Source organism: Bombus huntii, chromosome 13 (genome assembly GCF_024542735.1).
Source record: "Bombus huntii isolate Logan2020A chromosome 13, iyBomHunt1.1, whole genome shotgun sequence".
NCBI classification, from domain to species: domain Eukaryota; kingdom Metazoa; phylum Arthropoda; class Insecta; order Hymenoptera; family Apidae; genus Bombus; species Bombus huntii.
In genome coordinates, this window is record NC_066250.1 from 10,852,983 (window position 1) to 10,877,541 (window position 24,559).

General features: G+C 37.8%; 1 protein-coding gene and 1 non-coding gene across 3 annotated transcripts; one reads left to right on the plus strand and one right to left on the minus strand.

Moving 5' to 3' along the window:
- Positions 1-1,485: 1,485 nt before the first annotated feature.
- On the plus strand, positions 1,486-10,010 carry LOC126872649 (zinc finger protein 184-like). 2 transcript variants are annotated; one of them, XM_050632755.1, is made up of 3 exons: positions 1,486-1,688; positions 1,937-2,053; positions 4,736-10,010. In XM_050632755.1, exons 2-3 carry the CDS (start codon positions 2,048-2,050, stop codon positions 7,502-7,504), a joined length of 2,775 nt encoding a protein of 924 aa, XP_050488712.1. In that variant the 5' UTR covers positions 1,486-1,688; positions 1,937-2,047; the 3' UTR covers positions 7,505-10,010. The 2 variants fall into 2 exon arrangements, with proteins under 2 accessions (XP_050488712.1, XP_050488711.1); XM_050632754.1 differs by having other exon boundaries at positions 1,486-1,661.
- A 9,035-nt stretch (positions 10,011-19,045) lies between these two features.
- Positions 19,046-19,164, minus strand: LOC126872748 (5S ribosomal RNA). Its single transcript, XR_007692163.1, has one exon. It is a non-coding gene; the product is annotated as a 5S ribosomal RNA (ribosomal RNA).
- Between the last annotated feature and the right edge of the window lie 5,395 nt (positions 19,165-24,559).

The following is a 24,559-nucleotide window of genomic DNA, read 5'->3' on the forward strand; positions in this document are numbered from 1 at the left end:
AAAAATATGTCTCCCCTATCTTCCCGTAGTTGGGACAAAGACTGTTTGTCGGTTTGAAGGACTTTAGTTAACTAAACCTTAAGATTTATAACGGGCCCTCGGGCTAGCCGAACATGTACTGCGGAGACGCATCGACATCTGGCAATCATCTTACTCGAAGAATAGGCTCTGCGTGTGGCGAGCCACGGGGCAGAAACCGTTGGAATGTTTACTGTCGCGTGACGCCACGAATATTTCTTTTAAGGAGAGCTATAGAATTACTCCATACCTTTGTTAGGCAAAGCGTTCATCCCGTGACCGCGGCTACGTTCGGCGACTGACTGTCGCCTCGAGCCCAAGCTCACTATCACAACTCTCGAACAATTACAATCGGGTTGAATAACTACAATTGTTCAATTACAGCTATAGTAGACTCTGGGTTACAATGTTGCGGGATTATCCAAAATTCCAAAGGCTCCGGTGTTCTTTCATCTCCGACATATTTATCTATAATAAATATTAACTTATTATAAATAATCAGCCATATCACTGCGCCACGCCAGAAAAATTACTGAAAATTCTCAACGCGAGAATTGATTGTAATTTTAACAAACAAATAAATAAAGCCGTAGTAGATAATACTCTTTAGAAAGTGATTTAGAATAAAGATATTTGCTGTGTCTGAAGGACCTTAGCTAGCAAATTACTGAGATTTATGATGGGTCCTTAAGGCTATTGAGGGTACGCAGTAAGGATGAGCGGACATCTGGTTTCCATCTGACCCGCGGTGTATGGCCTGGTCTAGGTAGAGGGTCGCCCGACGTAACACTGCCATTGCCGTATTTTTAATATTTCTCCGTGAAAATTTTATACAATATTCTTCGAATGTCATACTTTAATTTACTATTGATTTTAATAAAGAGATTTTAACTCTGACGTCACAAAAAATTCACAAAAACATGCCTTTTTTGTACGAATTAACCTTAGCCCTCCTTATGTAAAACTACATTTATTTAAACAACATTCTTTTGTATCACGTGAAATACTGTATGTCTACTTTAAGTATATTGATGAAAATTATAAAAAGCAATTTAGTTTATATTCTTTACCTTCTGTGATAATGCAAACAATTGTGTTAACAAATCAATGCCAGCGCTACGACTAACGGCCGATTTGTAAAGCACATTTCCGAATATTAAGAGCATTACCCCCCCCCCCCCCCCCCCCCTATTGGAGTTTACAGACCTGTGTATACGAATGCGATGCTCACAATACTGATGATTCAGGAATAATCAGATATTCATTGACGTGTGTTGATGTTGCTTCTTAGATACACAGATATACATACATATATAACGTGAGTTTATGTAGAAACGTGAAGAAGAAAATTATATTGGACATAACGTGAACTTAGTCAGAACATCTACTCAGTAACACGCATGCGCTGTAGCCACGTGAATCTGTCTGAACTGAGCGACATGTTTGCTACTAGTGGGTGATGCCATTTTAATGCCCACAGTGCTGCTCATGGTGGTGTCCGAGTTTGAACGGTATTTTTTCTCTCTGTGCAAGTTTATATGTGTATAAAAAAAATTTACATTCTATTTTGACGCGAACTATTAACAAAAGAAAACATGTACTGGATGCAAGTGAATAATGAGTGAATAATAAGTGAATAATAAGTGAGTGTAAACAACTTTTAAGATCATGTATGACACGTTAACCTGAAATATTTTCCATTGTCTTCTGCTTTTCATTAATTTCACGACTTTTTATTAAATAATTACAGTTTTGTTAAATATATTTGATAACTGTATTTCATACAATTTCTATATTTATTTACAAGTTGCTACTGTTATCGTACAGTTATTACATATTTTAAGGAAAACGCGAATTGTTCTTTGAAGATATTATTAAAGTCTACTACTCACTAAACATAGATTTTCTTTGTGCACAGGCAAACAGTTGGTCTAATAATAATAATAATTTCATAAAGCAAATAGCCCGAGTGTTAATTTGCGTACGCCCCGTTGATGCAATCTCCGTGGATATAAAATTGGACAACAAAATGGACGTAAGTACCTTTTGAAACATCATTGAATAATATACTTTGTTTCTATAAATCTTGGTTAATATAACATATTAAATTAATGTTTATGTACCACTTTCTTTAACTATTTCAATATGACAAAGTAAGATTTGCTTCTTTGGCCGTTGTGACGCAAACTTGTGATTTGTAATAGAAATGAAATTTAATTGTTGAATTAGACGGAATTTCCACCATGGTATATAAAATTTTGTATAATGTATCTGTCAATTGTAAGATTTCTTTGGCCAACGCGCTATGATCTCTTGCGTCTATGCTTTATATATTATGGCTCAATAATAATACATGGATTAAAAATATTAAAGTAATGCAGAACGTCTAGCATCGATGCAATTTTGCTTATTATCGTTATCAATATAATATTTAATTGCTCCGTTGTAGAGTAATGAGTTTATACGAATGTGATCATCTTACAATTAAATTTCATTTCCATATTTTAGTTTATAAAAATGGAAATATTGAATTACAAATGATTTTCATTAATATGTTAATATTTAGTATAGTGATTCTGTTCACCATTTGTGCTATTATTATTTGTTGTTAATTTTCCTAGGCTTGTAGAATATAAAATTGATATTTATACATATATAAATATGTTTTATGTAATATTATTGTAAATCACTGTTATCTATTTATTCGTACGATACGAAGTGAATTAATAAGAAAGATGCATGTTACAGATAAGATTTTTATCATATTAATGCGTCGAAGCATACAAGCGTCGAAGCATACGAGCGTTGAAACAACGTAAGTTGTAAAAAATATATTGCCGTATAATAGATTAAAACTCACACATGTACCAGGAACATTCATCATTGGCAACGTGCGTTACCTTTTCACTGATGTATTTATATGAGTACGGGCATTGGATTCAGCTGAGGCATGCTTTGTTGTACAATTAAATAAGGTTATACAATTATAACCTTAAATAGAGCAGGTCACACGAACGTATCATTAGTTATTCGTTCTCAGTTCGATGAGTACGTATTTTTTACGTATGTCCAGCGATTATTCTATAGCAAATAGTTGTATCGGAATGAAAACTTTTCTATTTTGTGCAAAGATTTTTAAATTTGTTGATTATAAATCATTTGTTATTGCAACAATCATTTGTATGAATCAAATTATTTACAGTTTTTAACGCACTTTGATATCGATTCAGATTAAAAAGAAATATTATTGGAGTTTTACAACACAATGTCGCGAACGTTCCGTTAAGCACGGTTTACGCCACAGTCAAGAACAATCGCTATTTTTGAGAACTAGAAATTTAGCGCTTCGACGCCAACTCTGCAAAACAGGCAACGCTCGTATGCCGTGACTTCTATGTACGTACGAAATGACTGTAAAACGTATGTCTGTTTTAACGCTCGTGTACCCTCATGCCCAGGTTTAAATTTGTGCATGCGTTATAAAAACTATTGCTGCTGTGAGTTTATGTACAAAATTTTTCCACACACAGTTATAACAAGGCACAGATACACGTTTGCATTCGTGTGCGTGTGCGCATGCCTGCGTGTATATATATTCTTACACAAATTGGCAACATAGTGAAAAGGGAGAAATTTTGCATATGTCCCTTACTGCCCGAACAGCATCGGGACAGAAGTTCTAGTATAGTCTAGCGTAGAAAATTCGTTGAGCAGCCTGTACAAGCTGAAACGTATTGTAATGACGCCACGCATCGACTCCAAAGTCTCATGAAATGATATCAGTATATCAATATATACTTAATATATACCCATTGGCTTTGCTTACCAATTAAGAAAATATATTACTTTCTGCATCGATGCCAGCCAATATACATCATAAAAGAACAGAATACGTCGATGCGTTCATCGCATCAGTGTTTCAGCGTATGTAAGCACCGTTGACAGTCACGTTTTCTTTCTGTTTGACCAGGTACTACCATTAACTGTTTCTCACACCGGTTGCTGATCGCAATTGATTCCACAATATTTTCCACCCAATTCGATACAAATATTTCTATTTTAAACAATTCATGGTGATTTTTGCAAACATTTTGAGTTGTTTTTTTATATTTTCAAATGATATGGAATTTTTAGCGTTTTGCATGGTGTTTGTTACTCTGTCGTACATTTTATTTCTCATTTATAATATACAATTTGCTAAACATGTAGAAGGACCGCTCGTTGCTTTGTACTAATTTGTTACCTGGAAGAATACATTCATGAAATAATGTTAAACAACCATGCTAAAAGTATTGTTTGCGAATCTGATTTTTCTTACATTTGAATATAATTGAGAGTTGAATACAGTCGACTTCGCTACACAATAGTTTGAAAATATCGATCGGCCCTGTCCTATGGTAAACGTTAGGAGTTGAGGAAAAGTTTCTTTGTAATTCTAATGGAGCCGTAAATTTACACAAAATTTACACCTCTCTTGTTATATACGCAGTATTCTGGATTTGTGCAGTTATGTATTGTTTTTAATGGTAGAACCTGACTAACTGATAAACATGACGTCATAAACCGTTCTTTCTAGTATCTAGTTCTGTAGTTCTATACGTAGCTTTCTATCCTACCCATGATTTATGGCACGATTGACTTCAATTACTAGACTAGGACTGTTTCATAGATTTTTCGTTTCTTAGGATGTTACATTTGGTTTGTATTTTTTTTTCAGCCTTCTGAATATGCAATAACAATAAAAAAAGAGCCAATCGATCCAGAGATCTGCGATGATTTGTCGCCAGTTGATACAAATACAGGGAATAAAAATGAAACAGCGACGTTTAAAGGTGAATCTTCGGACGACGTTTATTGTAACAATGAAGAATCCGCGTTTCCTCAAGAAAGTACGTATTTAGAAAATAACAAATCGGATCCTGATAAACGAAAAAGTAAACATAAAGTACCTTCAAACAACAGAATAAGTTGCAATGTTTGTTTGTTAACTTTTCAAGCTAAACATTTATTGGAACTGCATAATAAATTATATAGCTGTAATGTATTTAAGTGTGATAATTGCACTGCAATCTTCACTATGCATATTTCGTTAATACGTCATTTAAAGAAGCGATGTTGTACGAAAAAATTGTCTGGATATAAGTGTAATTTTTGTAACCGAAAGTTTTCCTATAAAAGACATGTCCAGTCTCATTTATTCCATGCGCATGGGAACGCAATATTTTCTGGTGGAAGCAAAATTATGAAAACATCTCCTGAATCGTTAGGAAAGTCGAATCATTCGGATGATATAGTCATGGCAGAATCAAAAACTTCACACAGTCCCTGCTCAAAGAACGTAAATAGCTCAATAAATATATCTTTGAAACTATCTAATGACTCAAAGAATACATCCACCAAGGATTCGAGCAGCAAGATCAAGTTTACGCATCCGAAATGGTTAAACGATTCGCATGGTACACCTTCGAAAAGAATGAAGCAATCCGTCCTTACAGACTTCATATCGACGTACAAAGACAAACCGAATGACAGATGGGTTAGCCCGGAAAAAGTTATCGATACGGAGAATATTCCTGTTACTGCGACTATTATTCCAACTTTAACGCTCGAGACATTTAGTAACAAGACATCAACGGCTGCAGAAGTTATTCAGATGTCTACTTCTGTTAAGCGAATCGAATCTCCTGTTAGGAAAAGATCATTTGTTCAAATTCGTGTGAATTTAAAGACAATGATATCTTTATTAAGGAACGAAATAAAAGCTGAATCTGAAAGCTCTAATACCTCGCACAATATGTCTTACAACCTTAGGCCAGTGAAAAGATGTTCTTCTTTATATGATTCTTACGATTTATTGGAGTGTAAAGAATGTGTGGTCCGCTTGGAGAAATGCGACAAATTCTTGGAGCCTTCTAGTTTTGTGTCAAACGAAGATGAAGACGAAGACGAAGTCGAAGACAACAACAAACAAGCAGTATCGAAAAATGTGAAAGAGGAATTTGAAGGTTTTCGCGAAACAAGCTCGACATGTAACATGCCTTTGAAAGCTGACACGATTGCGTCAAAGCGATTCAATGAATTTGTAAAATCTTTCGCTGATAGATTAATCGTACTTCAACAAGAATCGGTTGAATTTCAGAAGAACTTTAAAGTCTGTCAGCAGAAAATAATTCAATGTCATATTTGTAAAAAATCGTTTTCTTCGAAGAAAAACCTGCGCGAGCACATGAAATTGTTCCATACGATTTACATTTCGAGCATATGCAACGCGCGTTACACGTCCATGAATAAGTTACTAACTCACTATCTACGTCAGCATGGTGTGTTTAAACGAAGGGAATGTTGCGTGTGTTATGAGAAGTTTGACACGTCGGCACTGTTGAAGCGGCACATGATTCTGCATTGTTTGAAGACCATAAGATCAAAAAAGGACGCTTCACCGGTTGATGTTGAAATAAATTGCAATGCATTCAAGAAACAACACAAATGCAAAGGTTGTCGCAAACGATTTTGGCTATACTCATGTTTGAAACAACACGAGAATGTATGTCGTCGAATGAAAGTGTTAAGAAATAAACAACGTGTACCTCGTGTAAACCATTTGTCTCGGTCCTTGAAAGAACCAAGTGACATGGAACTCGGCATAGTACAGTCGCCTGATTTGGAACAAACGTTGGATGTTTCGGGTGGGACGACAAGATCTTTGAAAAATTATTTGACTCCAAGTGCGCTTAATACGGATGATACTTTCTCTTCGTCATTCGATACAGCTGCAAAACACAGAAGGTTACTTAATGGGATTGCATGCTTAAAGGGTCATAAAGCGGACAAGATGAACAGAACAAAGTTTCCTTGCACTACTTGTGGAACACAATTCCAAACATTTAAAAATTTGTGCATACACGAGCGCACCTATCGCCAAACAGCCACAGAAAAGTGTAACGTTTGTAACACGATGTTTTCCACTAAAAGATTCTTACAGTTTCACATGCTTGCTACTCATGTGCCTTCGTGTTCGGTGAACTACAAATTCTTTTGTAAGTTCTGCAATCAAGGATTTGTTAAGAAACAGAGTCTTCAAATTCACGAACGACACTTGCATATTGGGCAAGATTCTAGGCTGGTGCTGAATTCCGATTGTGTTGTGGAAGATAAACCAATCTGCAATATATGTCATTTGTTATTCGAATCCTACGAACGTTTAGTCGAGCACAACACGTATTATTACAAGGGCAATGATTTTTTATGCGCAATATGTGGTAAGTCGTTTCAAGGAATGTACAAGTTTTATCATCACAACAAGTTGGAGCATTATCCGGACGAACCATCGAAATTGTACCCTTACAAATGCGATACTTGTAACGAAGGCTTCAGCTACGAATCACATCTCCACGCACATAGGCTACACGTTCATTCGCACGATTCGCCAGCTGACAAAACGCGCGACCGCGATACATCGGATCAGACTTTTCGCGTGTGTTCATAATTCTTTGGATAAATTAAGATAATCATAAAATAAAAGCATAGAGAATATTTAATTCTTCGATTTATAGGTCGTTTGAAAATCAATTTTCACGGTACTATACTGAAGAATCGGCCTAGATTGAGACGTACAATAAACACGCCAAGTACACATACACATACGAAGCAAATGATTTCAAAGTGTCCTTTAAGTCATGTATTCGCATTTTCCATGACACGCATGAAATGTATCGATATTTGTTGAAATATAATTTACAAGACAAATCAACGCTTCTGACCTAATACGAACTGCGCTCGGCTTAAACATCGAGCATTGAGTGAAGTTTGGGTGTCAGCCGTAGGCGCTTCCTGTTCATTGTTTGCGATGGTCTCAGTTTGTTGAAGCAGAATATGTCAAGCATTCGCTAGACGAACAGCCAGAAAACGAGTGAACTAGATATTCCATACTGTCTCTAACTTTATTTAATATACATCGTTTTGTTCCCATAAGAGATAAAGAGATCTAATCGCGTTATTGTATCGTTTACTAAGTGTCGCTTGAAACAGCTTAATGAAAATTATGATAGATCGAGTAATAAATTTGTCTGCTTTTCTTTGAACGCGTTATATTTATGTGCTTTCATATACGTATATGTTTCCGTGTGTGTGTGTGTGTGTGTGTGTGTGTGTGTGTGTGTGTGTGTGTGTGTGTGTGTGTGTGTGTGTGTGTGCATGCGTGCGTGCATGCGTGCGTGCGTGTGTATTTTATCAAGTACGTTAATCACTACCCTATTTCATTATTGTAAAATTTTTTGTTAAAGGGAGTTTTTCGTTCGACGTGCGCGTTTGCGGATCTTTATATTTTGTAAATTGTTTTTGGTCAGCCTAAATGTTTGAAGAAGTTAGAAAATAAATGAAGCGAGGGTAAGTAAATGTTGCAATTTCTTTTCTTAATTGGCCTGATATTCGTCATTTTTCTTTTATTGCAATGTTTATTCGCTATAATTATTCGTTTAAACGTCCGCTCAGTATAATAATTATAACATCCGTTAAAAAATGAACAAACCTAATTGTTTGTTCGACCAATCGCGGGGAGACGTAGTCGCTAGGAGAGACGTCAACGGGAGTCGTAAATTCCCGTTACGATTATAACAATCGACACCACGACTTGATCGATCCCCTGATTTCCGTTGAGATAATAGGGGTGATTGAGTTTGTATAACACTGTGATTCACAGAATTATAAATTATATATTTCCAACACTTAGATTACACTGATGAGCATAGATAGATAGATAATCACTTATCGCACGAAGATAAGATAGATATGTACGTTAGAGCAGGGCTCTTATAATTGGATTTAATGTATTAGTGGACGTAGCACTATAAGATATTTAGGAGAGGAAATGTATGCTCGACAATACCGAGACCGACTCTCGCGTTATGCTTAGACTGCCCCGATAGGCATTAGCGTTAGACTTAGTAGTTGACTTTTCCAACGATGTAGAAGAAGTGAAGTTGAGTGACGATGCTGTGTCGGAGGAAAGCTAGTGATCGGTGTGTCTAGCGCACGGGATCATCGGATTTGTTCATACCATTTTAGGTCAGGAAGTGAGGGCAGTATACATTGCCTCGGATTGGACAAACGAAGGTTGGTGGACTAGGAAGGGTCTTAACCGCCCTCGATAGAAAGTTGCTAGTAGGAAGCATCGTACGTGAGAAAAACTAACTTTCCCGTGTCAAGCCGTAGTAAACAATAGTCTTTGGAAACTGATTTAGAAAAGACATTTGTTGGGTCTGAAGGACCTTAGCAGGCAAGTGACTCGGGTTTATGACGGGTGCTTAAGGCTATTGAGGGTACGCCGTACGGAAGAGCGGACATCTGGTGTCCGTCTGGCCCGCGGTGTGTGACCTGGGCCAGGCAGAGAATCGCCCAGCGCAACACTAATAATGAATCTGATATTGAGATTAAAAAAAAATTCATTTCGTTTATCACACGTGGAATGATTATATGATAAGTTTCATATTTGACAGATGACTAATTGAAATATGGATCGTAATTACAATTTTCATTATGAGATGATATATTTACTTACCCAGCTATCGATTAATAACGTCGAATGATAATTGTACGGGAACGATATTGCTTTGTAATGTGCAATTAAACTATTACGTTAAATATTCAGTAAATAAATATTTCAATTTCCATCACAGTGTCGGTCGTACAATACGATAATCGAGAGGAACATGAGACCAAGAACGATATGTATCGCTATGAAAGCGCGAATTAAAATTGTCGTATTAGAATTTCTATAAAGAAATAAGAATTGACGTTTATATCACAGAATAGTTGCAGCGCGTAATCGAATAAATTGGTTGTTCCACGGCGGGAAAATGAACTATTTTTAAGAGCTTTCACCGGTTCTGCCGTACAACGAAACGAACAGTTGAGCAGTTATAAGAGCTAACGTTTGTATTTTCTAAAAATTAGAAAGCTGGTAAACTTAATAGATTGCTCGAGAAATTTGTAGAATTTAGTAGTACGATATGTACTGTTTTTAAAAGTATAGGTATTCTTGAATAAATTACATTTTCCAGAAAATAATGTAAATTCTTTCCCCGTGTAAACTACGACATTCGTACAACCTTTGTTGTTGTACGAACCAACACTCTCGCATTCGAAACGTTGTGACTCGCGTTAATTAAAAGACGCGACATGAAGTTAAAATTATGCCTTTGTATATTCGGGACTCGAAATAGGGTGAACTGGTACCATTGTATACAGCACTTTGATTCGAAACGCTTTGTACAAGCAACGTTAATTAGAAGATTGAAGCTACGCTTCTGTTGTACCATCAACTAGAAATTTTTTTTTTATTTAGTTGTTTACATTCACAATTTGCCCCATTTGGACATTTGGTAGAATTTTGTTGGCTGTTTGATTATCATGTGGGTGGCTACCCCCAGCAGGGTTTCTTCGTATTTGTTAGATTATAACCTTTGTGATATTTGTGGGGTGTTTCCTTTTTAGTCTTCTTTCTATGCTTGATGTGTTGATCGTTTCCGCTGCCAGCCGGTTCGGGTCAGTTGCTATTCTTTCTCTGTACCTTCTTGCACATCTGCTAATCTCCTCTTTGACCGTTGGTATTTCCCAGGTCTTTCCGAATGCCCTCGTTTCTAACGTACCATGGGGCGTTTACTATTGTTCTAAGAATTTTAGCTTGCATTGTCTCTATTTTGGTTATATGGCTCATTGCTGCTGTTCCCCATAGTGGTATTCCGTACGTCCAGATTGGTTTTATGATCATTTTGTATATTTTTAATTTATTTTCTATACTGAGTTTGGATTTTCGACTTGTTAGTCAATGCATTTGTCTCCTTGTTATCTGTATTTTGTCTATTATTGATTTAGTATGCTGTTTCCATGTGAGTTGTGTATCTATGTGGTGTCCTGGGTATTTGACTTGCCTTGTTTGTATTATGTGCGTGCCGTTAAGAAAGATGTTTGGTGGCATCTGTTTTCGCAGTGTGAATGTAATATGGTTGCATTTACTTTGGGATTTGCTTTAATTTGGTTAACTTGTAGCCACTTCTTTATTTCTGTGATATGTTCTTGTAGTAATGTAACTGCTGTTGCAGGGTTAGTGTGCCTGACTAGTACAGCTGTGTCATCCGCGAATGTCAGTATTTTGCTATTGTTAGTTGTTGGTATGTTGGCCGTGTATAATGTGTATAAAATTGGTCCTAAGACGCTACCTTGCGGAACTCCTGCCTTGATTTCTTTAGCTTCCGAGTGTGTGTTTTTGATTTTTACTATGAAGCTTCTGCTGCTTAGGTATGATTTGATTAGTTGGTATATCTGCCCCGGGAACTGTTTCCTGATTGATTGAAGTAGGCTAGTGTGGATTATTTTATCGAATGCTTTTTCGATGTCCATAAAGAGTGCCGTACAGTATTGTTTTGTTTCCAGCGCCTGTAAGATTTCATTGACGAGTATGTGCGTTTGTTCTATTGTGGAGTGTTTGTTTCTGAATCCGAATTGGTGATCCGGTATTAGATGGTTCTTGTCTATTATGAGTTTTATCCGGTCGTAGATTATTTTCTCTAGTATCTTGGAGAACACCGGAAGTAGTGAGATTGGTCGGTAAGATTTGGTTTCGTGTGGGTCCTTGCCTGGTTTGGGTATCATTATGACTTGTGCCAGTTTCCAAGCTTTTGGAAAGTATTGTATTCTTAGTATTGCGTTTACTATTATTGTGATTTGTCTTATCGCTTTTGACGGAATGTTTTTCAGGATTTTGCCGTTAATTAGGTCGATTCCTGGTGCCTTATTATTTTTTGTTTTCTCAATTATGTTTCTGATTTCTTGTGCTGTTGCTTTGGGTATGGTGTAGTGATTGTCAGTTGGTGTACTAGTAGTTAGCGCATCCTCTTCCGTATGACTACTGTGGTTGCTGTTGTTGATGTTGTGTGGGGTGAATTTGTTGCATAGGTGATTGGAAAATTCTTCAGCCTGTTCTTCGTTGCTTCTTGCCCATGTGTCGTCTGCTCTTCTGATTGCTGGTACCATTTTTGTTGCCTTCATTATTTTTCTTGTGGCTTTCCATAGGGAATAGTTGCAGTTCTCGTGAGCAGATAGTGACTCGATGAACTTTGTGAACTCCTTGTTGTTGTGCTCTTTTATTTTGTTTTTTATTTCTTTTGTGAGTTTGTTTAGGTGTTTTTTGTTTTCTTTTGTTCTGTGTTTTTGCCATTTTGCTTTCGCTTTTCTTTTTTCTCTAATTTTTTCGAAGATGTCTAGTGGAACTGTTTTTGTTTGTCTGTTGGTTGTTTCCGGTATAGTGGTTGCCCTTGCTGCTTCTTGGATAGTTTCTGTGAGTGTTGTTACTGCTTGGTCGATGTGTTCAAGTGTTTTCAGTGGGATGTTGCAGCTGATTTTGCTCTCTATTATTTCTTTGAATATTTGCCATTTGGTGGTTTTATTGCACAGCTTCTCTGTGCTGCTGTAAAGTATTGGTTTGTTTCTGTATGTAATTATTATGGGCGTATGGTCGGAGGTAAGCTCGAGGCTGGGTGCTGTGTTTAGTTTATTTGCGTTTAGTCCCTTTGTAACTGCAAAATCAAGTAGATCAGGTATTTTGCTCAGGTCTGTCGGCCAGTATGTCAGTTTTCCCGTGGATAATATATTGAGGTTATTTTTTATAATGTAGTTTTCCAAGGTTCTACCTCGTGGTGTAGTGATTCTTGATCCCCATAGTGTGTGCTTTATGTTGTTCTCTCCAACTGCGATATACTTGTTATCTAAGTGTTGAAAATACTCTTCCCACATTTGTGATGCAATTTTGTGTCGCGGCGGTACATATACTGCTGACAACTGTAAATGGTTGCTGCTAGTATGTACAGTAACGGTGGCTGCTTGTATATGTCCGTTACTAACTTGGCTGTGTAAGTGATGTTTAATGTCGTTTTTTATTGCTACTGCGATCCCTCCGTGTGCTTTTCCTGAGGGATGCTTGGTATCATATATGGTGTAGTGCGGTATTTTTATGTAACTTTTTGTAGTGAAGTGTGTTTCTGATACGAATAGTGTGTCGATATTATTGTTGTACAGGAAAGTTTTTGTTTCTAGGGCCCTTTGTTGTAGGCCGTGAGAGTTCCAGGCTGCTATTTTAAGCGTGTCTATTTTTATTTTTTGCTCATCATGTTAGTAAGTAATTGTAACATGACTGTTATCTGCTGTGTTTGCTGTCTGAGGAGTTCGTTTTGGTCGCTTATCATTTTTGTGATTATTTCGGTGTTTTTTATGGAATGTTTTATTAACACTTTGATTTCTGTAGCGTCGTTGCTGTGGTTGTTCTGTTCTTGATTGTCTAAGGGTGACGACCGGTTGACTACTTGCGCGTAGCTTCGGTTTCTAGCGGTGTTGGTGTTAGTGTGGTTATTGTTCCTTGCGTGCTGTGTTTTTGGTGTTGACGTAGGTTCTGTGTTGTCCTGTTGCGTGTGAAGATTGTTGTGTGTCCTGTTACGAAGCGGCGGAGAAAGTTTGCCTTGAAGTTGCTTTCTTACTAGACAGCCTTTGTAAGTCGCTGGGTGATTTCCACCGCAATTGTAGCATTTTACGTCGTTTATTGTTCCCGTGTGTGGGCAGTTCGCTGTTAGGTGCTTTTCTGCGCACTTGACACACGCCGGGTTCCTGTTGCAGTAATTTTTAGTGTGTCCATATTGTTGACACCTCATGCATTGTGGTATGTCTTTTTTGTGCCTGGGTGGCTCGACTGTGATTAGTGTGTTTAAGATTTTTTTAATATCGAAAATTTCCTTGTTGTTATTTTTAGGTTCTAATTATATTAACAATAGCGGTAGTGGTTGCTTTGTATCGTACCTTATAATATTGTTTATAGTTCTTGTTTGGTGGCCCATCTTTGCTAATTCGTCACTTAGTTTTTTGTGTTGATTTTTGGGTGCAGTCCTCTTATAACTACTTTGTAGCTCCTTTCCGTTTTGAGCTGGTACGTGTGGTATATGGTATTTTTCCCCTTAATTCTTTTATAACTATTCTGTAATTTTCTGGTGTGTTTGTTTGGATTTTTATTTGTTCTAGTTTTGTTTGTTTTATTGTGTAACTATCCTTTCCAACAATATTGTTAAGTGGATCGATAAGCGGGTCTATTATTTGCGCCTCAACAAATATTGGTGGTGGTTTTGTGATGTGTGTTGATTGGGTTGTGGTGTTGCTTGTTGGGTCGTCGTCTGATTCTTCTGTTAGCGAGCTGAAGGAGTTTCTTAGCGGTAATTCTTGCAGCCATCGCTGCTTTTCCATATCTGGGTTGGCTGTTATTTTTCTTTTTTTTTGTTATAGCTGACTATCTTCCAGCTTTCATCCTGGTTCGTCCTGTTGAGTTGTTGCTTTGTTGTTTTCCATGTCGACTTCTATTGTGGCTGAGCAGCCCTGTCCTTGGTGTGTTGGTTGACTTGTTTTTAATGTATCTGTTGTTTTGTGTATGTAATATTGTTCTTGTTTGTTTATAATTCTTATCGCTGGAATATTTTCCATAGTTGGTTTGCTAGTCTTCTTGATATAGGACACGGGTTTTCACCGTTTGGCTATAGGCGTAACCGTTCGTAGTTTTCTCTTACCCACTTGCCGCACTTTTTCAGGAGCACTGTTTCACACGCCCGTTTAGCTCGGATGCTCGGGCAGAACTAACGAGCAGACATCTGGTTCCCGTCTGGCCCGCGGTGTGTGGCCTGGTCTAGGTAGAGTGTCGCCCGACGTAACACGGAAAAATAAATGTCTCTCCTAAAGGAAGAAAAATGAATAAGTTATGAAAATCTAATAGCTAATAATAAAAATTTGATGAACAATGAAGTTAATGAATAATACGATTTACGAATAATGAATTTATGTACACTATTGACAATGCTTTTGTTGGGTTCAAACGAATCCACGGCCAACGAGATAACTCTCTACTAAGCGTAAAAATAATCTTAGGCGCAAAATACGATTGACGAGAAATGTTCGATGTGTCACTCTCCAAGGCAATCACAAGAGTGCCAGCCTCGTCTGCAATTCGATACGCACTCGTTAAGAGCATCGAGAAGTTCCGAACGCCGTTGCTAGGCAGTTTCTGCCTGGAGTTTGGTTATTGATACAATGTATGTCCCATTGTCTCGACACCTCCGAGGTAACCTCACACGTGACTAGACCCGCTCAAGAGGCCGCCTGCCGCCACAATCACACTTCTCGGAAAACCCATACAACCACTCCAGACCTCCGTTAGGCAAAACGTTTATCTCGTGACCGTGGCTACGTTCGGCGACCAATTGTCACCTCGAACCCAATCTCGCTATCACAAATTTTAAACAATTACAACTATAATAAAATCTAGACTAAAGTACTAGAGGATGTTCCCAAAATTTCCAAGGAAAGGCTTCGGCTTTCCTTTCATCTCCGACATATATATTATTTCTGGCATATACATTTCGGGTTCACATTATGATTAGGGTTAGGTGCTTGTAACGAATCTTCATTTGGATTAGCCATTGTTGTTATGTAACAGAGAAGATATTTACTAGTACAAATATGATTATTACAGAATTTGACAAGTAGCCGTAGTAATTAGATACTCGAGATGTTAATGACAATAATCCTACGTTCAATAACGAATCCGCGGTCAGCGGAATAACAAAATGCGCTTCCTTCCAAAGTCCAAGTTGTACTCAACTTGCTTGTCTACGGTACAAGTATTACTAAACTAACTCTTTGTTAAAACGTAGAATATTCACCGAGCGTAAAGACACTATGTAACTCGCTACTGAGACATCACGAGAGAGAATGACTTTCCATCAGGGTGATGCTGCAGAGGAAAACTGTGATGGGGTGTGTCTAAGGACACGAGATCATCGGATTCGTCGAGAAAAGCCCTTGTTCGGAAAGTGAGGGAAATTGACGTTGCTGTTAATTGGTCAATTTCCATGTTGGTATCGAGAAAAGGATGCTAGCCGCCCTTGAGGGAAGGTTGCTAGTGGGAAGCGTCGTTCGTGAAAAAAATACATTTCCCCTATCTTCACGTAGTTGGGACAAAAACTGTTTGTCTGTTTGAAGGACTTTAGTAAACTAAACCTTAAAATTTATAACGGGTTCTCAAGCTAGCTGAACATGTACTGTGGAGATGCATCGACATCTGGTAATCATCTTACCCGGAGAATAGGGTCTGCATGTGGCGAGCCACGGGACAGAAACCGTTGGAATGTTTACTGTCGAGCGCCGCTACAATTATTTCTTTTAAGGAGAGCTATAGAATTTCTCTATACCTCTGTTAGAGAAAGCGTTCATCCCTTGACCGCGGCTACATTCGGCGACTGATTGTCGCCTCGAGCCCAAGTTCATTATCACAAATCTCGAACAAATACAATCGGATTGAATAACGACAATTGCTTAATTGCGGCTATAGTAGAATCTAGATTAATGTGTTAAGGGGTTTTCCCAAAATTCCAAAGGGAAGGCTTCGGTGTCCTTTTATCTCCGACATATACATATAAATGTGATGTAAATTATATCGTGTTTGGCCTCATTTTAATCTCACAAAAAAGTCAGTAAAAATTTAATTTAAAAAAAATTAAACATAAAGTTTAACCATTGACTGATGGATAATTAGTATTCTTTCATGGACGATTGAATTCGGATCATTTTACACTACTCAACCGTCGAACTTCGCGGCGTGTTAAAGGGAACACTAGGGCCCTGTAGGTTGATTTCCCCCCAGTAACGGGAATGACGACCGATTAATTGCGATCAATTATACAGAAAATATAACAAATTGATTATAAAAATAGTATGCTAATAAATAATTGATATTGTTTTACGAAAAGAATAACTGTTAGCATTTTATGCAAGCGTTGGATCAAAAAGACCGACATTGTTTGACCGATATGTATCTTATTAACCCGACTCTCACACCTTTTCCTGTTTCGCTTGCGCTGTCTTTTCTAAGTAAGTCACTACTGTACAAAACTCTACTGTAATTCATCGCCAAGGAGACACGATTTTCGAACAACTATGGAGACAATACGTGTATGTGACTTTACGTATAAATGTTCGTGAAGATGAACGATGTGCATACGTCCACGCAAATGTATGAAATTTTGCTCAGGTGACTACACCTTTTAGGCCAAACGGTGTTCCATTGAATTCATAGTGAAAACGGGCTGTAGAAAAAACAGCTGGACGTCTCTGTTTCGAAGAAAAGTTGTGCCATTGTAGATTTTGGACTCGTGTTTGAAAGATTATCTCATCACGTTGTTTATATCACATAACTTGTGCTGTTTGGTTGGTTGGTTGGTTGGTAGACAAGTAATATGAACTTTATGCGCATAATTAATTTATGGTGTTACTGGTTTATTTAATCAACTATGTTATATCCGTTGTTTTCCATGATATCCGTTGCGTTATCATAGAAAGAGACTGGATTTGATTAGGAAAAGAAAACCAAGCTGTTTATGTTTCTTCCATCCAAAAACTTTTACAACGACCAGAGCGTACAGTAATTAGTATGGTTTCACCTTCTTTGTCTTTTTAACGTGAAAGTAAATATTCACTTAAACCACGAATGGCATAATGGATTAGACGTATGTAATGAATATTCGGTATCGAGTTTGCTATATGTTAACAAATTTATTACGTCGTCATCCGTGGAATAAAAATTGGAATAAATATATGTCGGAGATGAAAGAACACCGGAGTCTTTGGAATTTTGGTTAATCCCGCAACATTGTAACCTAGAGTCTACTATAGCAGTAATTAAACAATTGTAGTTATTCAATCCGATTGTAATTGTTCGACATTGGTGATAGTGAGCTCTGGCTCGAGGCGACAGTCTGTCGCCCAACGTAGCCGCGGCCAAGGGATGAACGTTTTGTCTAACAAAGGTATGGAGCAATCCTATAGCTCTCCTTAAAAAAAATATTCGTGGCGACACGCGACAGTAAACATTCCAACGGTTTCTGTCCCGTGGCTCGCCACACGCAGACCCTATTCTTCGAGTAAGATGATTGCCAGATGTCGATGCGTCTCCGCAGTACATGTTCGGCTAGCCCGGGGGCCCGTTATAAATCTTAAGGTTTAGTTAACTAAAGTCCTTCAAACAGACAAACAGTCTTTGTCCCAACTACGGGAAGATAGGGGAGACCTATCTTTCAACGAGCGGCGTCTCCCACTAGCAACTTTCCCTCGAGGGCGGCTAGCATCTTTTTCTAACCACCGGTATGGAGATTGACCAATTAGCGGCAACGCCAATTTCCCTTACTTTCTGAACGAAGGCTTTTCTCGACGAATCCGATGATCTCGTGTCCTTAGACACACCCCAATATAGTTTTCCTCTGTGGCATCATCGGGACGGGAAAGTCATTCTCGCTCGCGATCTCATCGATTAAAGAGTAACGTCTTCGCGATCAGTGGTTATTTCACGTTTTAACCAGACTTGGACTTTGTGAGTACGTTCTGTTGTCATCCCGTTGGTCGCGGATTCGTTATTGAGCCCGAGACCATCGTCACTAGTGTCGCGAGTGCCGAATCGCCGTGATCAATTGTCAAGACTGTAATAATTCTATCATTGCAATAAACTACGCTTGTGTGTACCGTAGCAATGGCTAATCCTCGAGAAGATTCATTTGACGCCCACAACCCTACTCCCAGTGCCAATCCGACATATAAATAGCCGTTTTGTGCAAACGGCGGCCATAGAGTGTCGAAAGTAAATACTACTGCAGGAATCAGTGTAATAGATGCATAGATAATTGGTGCGTTAAATCTATTGTGCAGTTCATGAATTACAGCGCACAGTACTGGTGTATAATGTACATGAAATTACACTTACGTGCTAGACAACAATTTATAAGTTGTACGTGATTCAGCAATAGTCTATTGACTTTCAAACGAGCGTACTTGAATGTATAACGAATAACCACGACATTGACATACGCTGTAATGCTAAAAGTATATTTTTAACACGATGTACATGACCATAAATTATTAAGAAAAATAGGAAGAATTGGAAAAAATTAAAAAAAGCCAACACCACACGGAGTTCCCAAGCGGTCACCCATCTAAGTACTATCCGTGCCCTACGTTGCTTAACTTTCGTGATCGGACGAGAACGAGTGCACTCAACGTGGTATGAGAGTTGGCTGAAGTAAGTAGTTTTGTTACTTGCTCTTAATATTCAGGAAAAAAGAATATTAAAAAAAACAGATGTATGTAAAAGTGAGAATGACATAATGTATGGTAATAGTCGCGTAGTACTAAAACATTTCTTTTTTTCGATGCTTATATTATAGATTATTAAAGATAGATTATTAAGAAAAGCAAAAATAAAAAAAATTTGGAAAAATAAACAAACCAATACAACACGGAGTTCCCAAGCGGTCAACCATCCGTGCCTAGCGTTGCTTAACATTCGTGATCAGACGAAAACCAGTGCTTTTTTAATTTTAATCATAACGTTTATTGCCCAAAGAAGAACATACTTTGTATATAAGGCCTAAAATTCTTACTATATCGAATGCTTTTTCAAGGCAGGAGGCTATTCGTTGTTTTGCGTTTAGAGCCCAGAAGATGTCCGACGTAAGTTTGTTTATTGCGCGAATTGTGGAGTGTTTGTGTCGGAAGCCGAATTGATTCTCTGGGATTATGTCATTTTTTGTGCAGAAGACTATTACCACGCATGGAAACTAAAAATCAAAATAAGCAAATGCGAAACCATACTGTTTAGACCCAAGTCAAGTAAAATCGGCCCAATAGAAAGAGAATACTGCAAAAAATTTCAACTACCGCTGTGTTAAATGCATTGGGCCCCATGGTCCAGGCGACTGCAAAATAAAAAGAGAAAACGCAGTACCAAAGACAAAATATTCTGCGTTAACTGCAAAAACTACGGACTCCCCGCGTCATACAAAGGTTGCCCCAAACTCGTAGAGCTTCGTAAAAAGCTAGCCGATAAAATAAAAAAAGACAAGGAAACAAAGATAAAACGTGTTACGCCATGCGGCTTACCATAGGTCATATTCTTAACTGTCGATCGCGGCACTATAATGTCGCAGACGGATCGTCGTGTCTGCCCGGCAAACAAACATTGTAGTGGCAAGCGCATGGTTCATTAAGCAGGGCGACTTCGAGAAACGTCGACTCGTGGCCCGTATTTTACCTCGCGTAAAAGAATGTGGCGTGACCCGAACGTAGTGGGGGTCGCCTTCCAGAAAAAACGGAAAAAATCGAAAGGCGTTCAGAACTTTTCGAGAAGTCGAACCGTCAACACATCTCATATATCGCGCATTACATATCAACCAAAACGCAGTTATATTTTTTTTTTTTTGTTCCATTTATGTCTTCCTAGTTAATAAGTTGTTGAAATAAACATTAATTTATTTGTGTTAATTCTGTGGAATTTCATTGAACTACCCTTATTATCATAATCGAAATAAGGGAATCGATCAGTTCGTGGCGTCGATTATTTAATCGTAACGGGAACTTACAACTCTCGTTGACGTGCTATCTAGCGATCGCGTCTCTCCGCGAACGGTCGAAACAAAACGAATTGCCCAAATAAGCCGTAAATACGTCCCAGAACTAAAGTTCTCTGACGTAGCGAAACAACAAACAAAATTGAATCAAATAATCGAAAACACAATCACAACACGATCACAATTAACAAACTTAGATCCGCGCTCAAGCCAAAGCTCAATCACAATCGATGACTCCCCCCATCTAAACATTATAAACGTTATTGAAGACTTTAAAAAAGGTATTCTCCAAGCGTTAAAAGAACAACAAATGCAATTAAATGAAATAAAAAATACACTATCAACGCACGAAGAAAGGTTCGACGCCATCTTCAGCACTTTCAATAGTACAGATGACGAATAACCAAAACATGCCAAACCAACAATCACAGCAAAAAACACATAAATTTAACCTAAAGCATCTGAAAATAATTGCAATAAATGCTAACTCTTTAATTTCAAACCAAAAAAGATACAGTATGCTAACCCTAATAAATAAAGAAGCCCCCGATATGGTACTCATCTAAGAAACAAAACTAAACAAAAGACACAATATACACTTCAAACACTACTCCATGATAAGTCACGACAGACCGAACGCCAGTCAAGGAGGAGGAACAGCGATCCTCATAGAAAAACCCTATAAAATACAAAACAATTCTAATTGATAAAATAACAAGTTTCAAAACCTTGGAAACAACGATCATAAAAATAAAAATAAGCAATAAGGAAAATTTATTCATCATTGCAGCCTACGCAACCTACGGAAACCAGAAAGAATTTAACTACGAATTCAATAATCTTTTCGAACACTTACAGCTCAACAAACCGGAAAACTACTATATAATAGCAGGAGACCTTAACGCAAAATATACAAGCTGGAAAAACGAAATAAACAACACGAGAGGCAACTTCATTAGAAACTGGCTAGACAATAAAAGCATCCACTACAAAACAAACTTATACAGCTCCGAGCTACCCTCTTACCCAAAAGGAGGCTCATACCTGGACATATGCCTAGCAGATGCACGACTAAAATTCCAAAACCTACGTCCAAATAACACCCTCAAAACCTTAGCCTATGACAGTGACCATAACGCCCTAGTATTTCACGTAAACAAAAACACATCTGACCTCCTAACACTCGAAACTCAGCCCGAGACACCCAGGTACAATTACAAAAAGACAGACTGGAAAAAGTTCCAAAACACACTCGAACAAAACTGCGACCTAAAGATCTACAACAACGTCAACCTAACAAATAGACAAATCGACTCATTCATAGATGAAATAGAAAAACATACACAAATCGCTCTCCAAAAATTCGTGCCAAACATAAAACAAAAAAATTCATGCGAGCCCTATATCAACAATAAAATAAAAGATCTACATCGAGATAAAAGCTACATACTCTCCAAAATAAACAATATAAAATTTAACTATTCTTACGACAAAAGAGAAGAATTAGAATTCCCAAAGTACCTACTATACAGAATAAAAGCGCAACTGAAACAAGAATTCGCAAATTCCATAAACCATTACTGGACAAACAAAATAAAAAACATCTCCAAAAACGACTCAGCAAACATGTTCTCACAAATAAATCAAATCTTTAGACCAAAAGAACAAAACCCCATCCCACCTCTCAAATTGCCCCTAGAAAATGCCTCCCTCATCCAAGAAGCAGGTATAACGATACACAACACCATCAAAGACACCGATGGTAACTTCATAATATCTAAAACAATAGAAAAACTAGACATTATCGGCACCCACTTTTCCAAAATACACACACAAAACGAACACATGGGCCGAGAAGAACTAAACAGAATTATCATCGCCGAAACAAACAAACTCAAAAATGAATTGGAACAAGACAAAACGCTGAACAAAACAGTCTGCACATTCTCAAACGAAAACACCGCAGACAACCCCAAGCAACCAGATCTAGAAATAAACTACTTCACAAATTACATTCAACTAAACACAATCTTCTCCAAACTAAACAACAAAAAATCCTCCGGCTTCGACGGCATCCCAAACATTTTACTCAAGCGCCTACCGAACGAAATAAAATGGTATTACACAGTACTCTTCGACAATGCTCTAAACAACATATATTTCCCCAGAAAATGGAAAAAAGCCAAATTGATAGCTATAACAAAAAAAGATAAAGACGGCTCATCGCCCGCAAACCTACGACCCATAAGTCTCCTCCCCAACATAAGCAAAGTATTTGAAATAATCATAAACAACCCCCTAACCTCCTTCTGCACAAAAAATGACATAATCCCAGAGAACCAATTCGGCTTCCGACACAAACACTCCACAATTCACGCAATAAACAAACTTACGTCGGACATCTGCTGGGCCCTAAACGCAAAACAACGAGTAGCCGCCTGCTTAATAGACCTCGAAAAAGCTTTCGACACAGTTTCGATTCCAGGTCTCATATACAAATTGATCAAGAAAAATTTTCCTAAATACCTGATTAAAATAGTCTGGGACATGATCACAAGCAGAACATTCGTAATGACTGAAGGTTCACACTCATCAAGCAAAGAATTCTCCATAAAAAACGGTCTACAACAAGGTACAGTAAATTCCCCGTTACTTTTCAGTATTTACAACAATGACTTACTAAATCTCTTTAATCTCAATACATCCACCCATAAACGCTCCATAGTCTTCGCAGATGACCTAATCATCTACGTAACAGGCCGCAAAACCAAAACAATAAAAACGGAACTCCAAGAACTTTTTGAGAAAATAAATGACTATTACCACGTACGGAAACTAAAAATCAACATAAGCAAATGCGAAACCATACTGTTTAGACCCAAGTCAAGTGAAATCGGCCCAATAGAAAGAGAATACTGCAAAAAATTTTAACTAAGAGAAAGAACAGACAAAGGGGCTCTCATACCACACACAATGAGTGGGGGGGGGGGGCTGATATGTTGCACCAGATTGGGCAGCCGTAGGTTATGATCGGTCCGATTAGTGCTTGATAGCATAGTATTTTTACTTTGCTGTCGAGATGTTTGGAGTAGAATAGTTTTTTTATTTTCCAGAATGCTTTATTGGCCTTAGTAAGTTGAATTTCGGAGTGCTACTTGTAGTTTAATTTATAGTCTATGTTTACTCCTAGGTATTTTACGCAATTTTTGTGTGGTATGAGAGCCCCTTTGTCTTTTTTTTCTCTTAGTTGAAATTTTTTGCAGTATTCTCTTTCTATTGGGCCGATTTTACTTGACTTGGGTCTAAACAGTATGGTTTCGCATTTGCTTATTTTGATTTTTAGTTTCCATGCGTGGTAATAGTCTTCTGCACAAAAAATGACATAATCCCAGAGAATCGATTCGGCTTCCGACACAAACACTCCACAATTCGCGCAATAAACAAACTTACGTCGGACATCTTCTGGGCTCTAAACGCAAAACAACGAATAGCCTCCTGCCTTGAAAAAGCATTCGATATAGTAAGAATTTTAGGCCTTATATACAAAGTATGTTCTTCTTTGGGCAATAAACGTTATGATTAAAATTAAAAAAGCACTGGTTTTCGTCTGATCACGAAAGTTAAGCAACGCTAGGCACGGATGGTTGACCGCTTGGGAACTCCGTGTTGTATTGGTTTGTTTATTTTTCCAAATTTTTTTTATTTTTGCTTTTCTTAATAATCTATCTTTAATAATCTATAATATAAGCATCGAAAAAAAGAAATGTTTTAGTACTACGCGACTATTACCATACATTATGTCATTCTCACTTTTACATACATCTGTTTTTTTTAATATTCTTTTTTCCTGAATATTAAGAGCAAGTAACAAAACTACTTACTTCAGCCAACTCTCATACCACGTTGAGTGCACTCGTTCTCGCCAGTCGACTGTTGACCACCGAGCGGGACGGACCCCTCGGAGCGCGCGTCGGAGTAGACTAATACCCACTAAAGTAGAAGGACCAAGTGACAAAATAGTGACAAAAAAAAGTGAAAAATACGGCATCGACATCATCTCCATA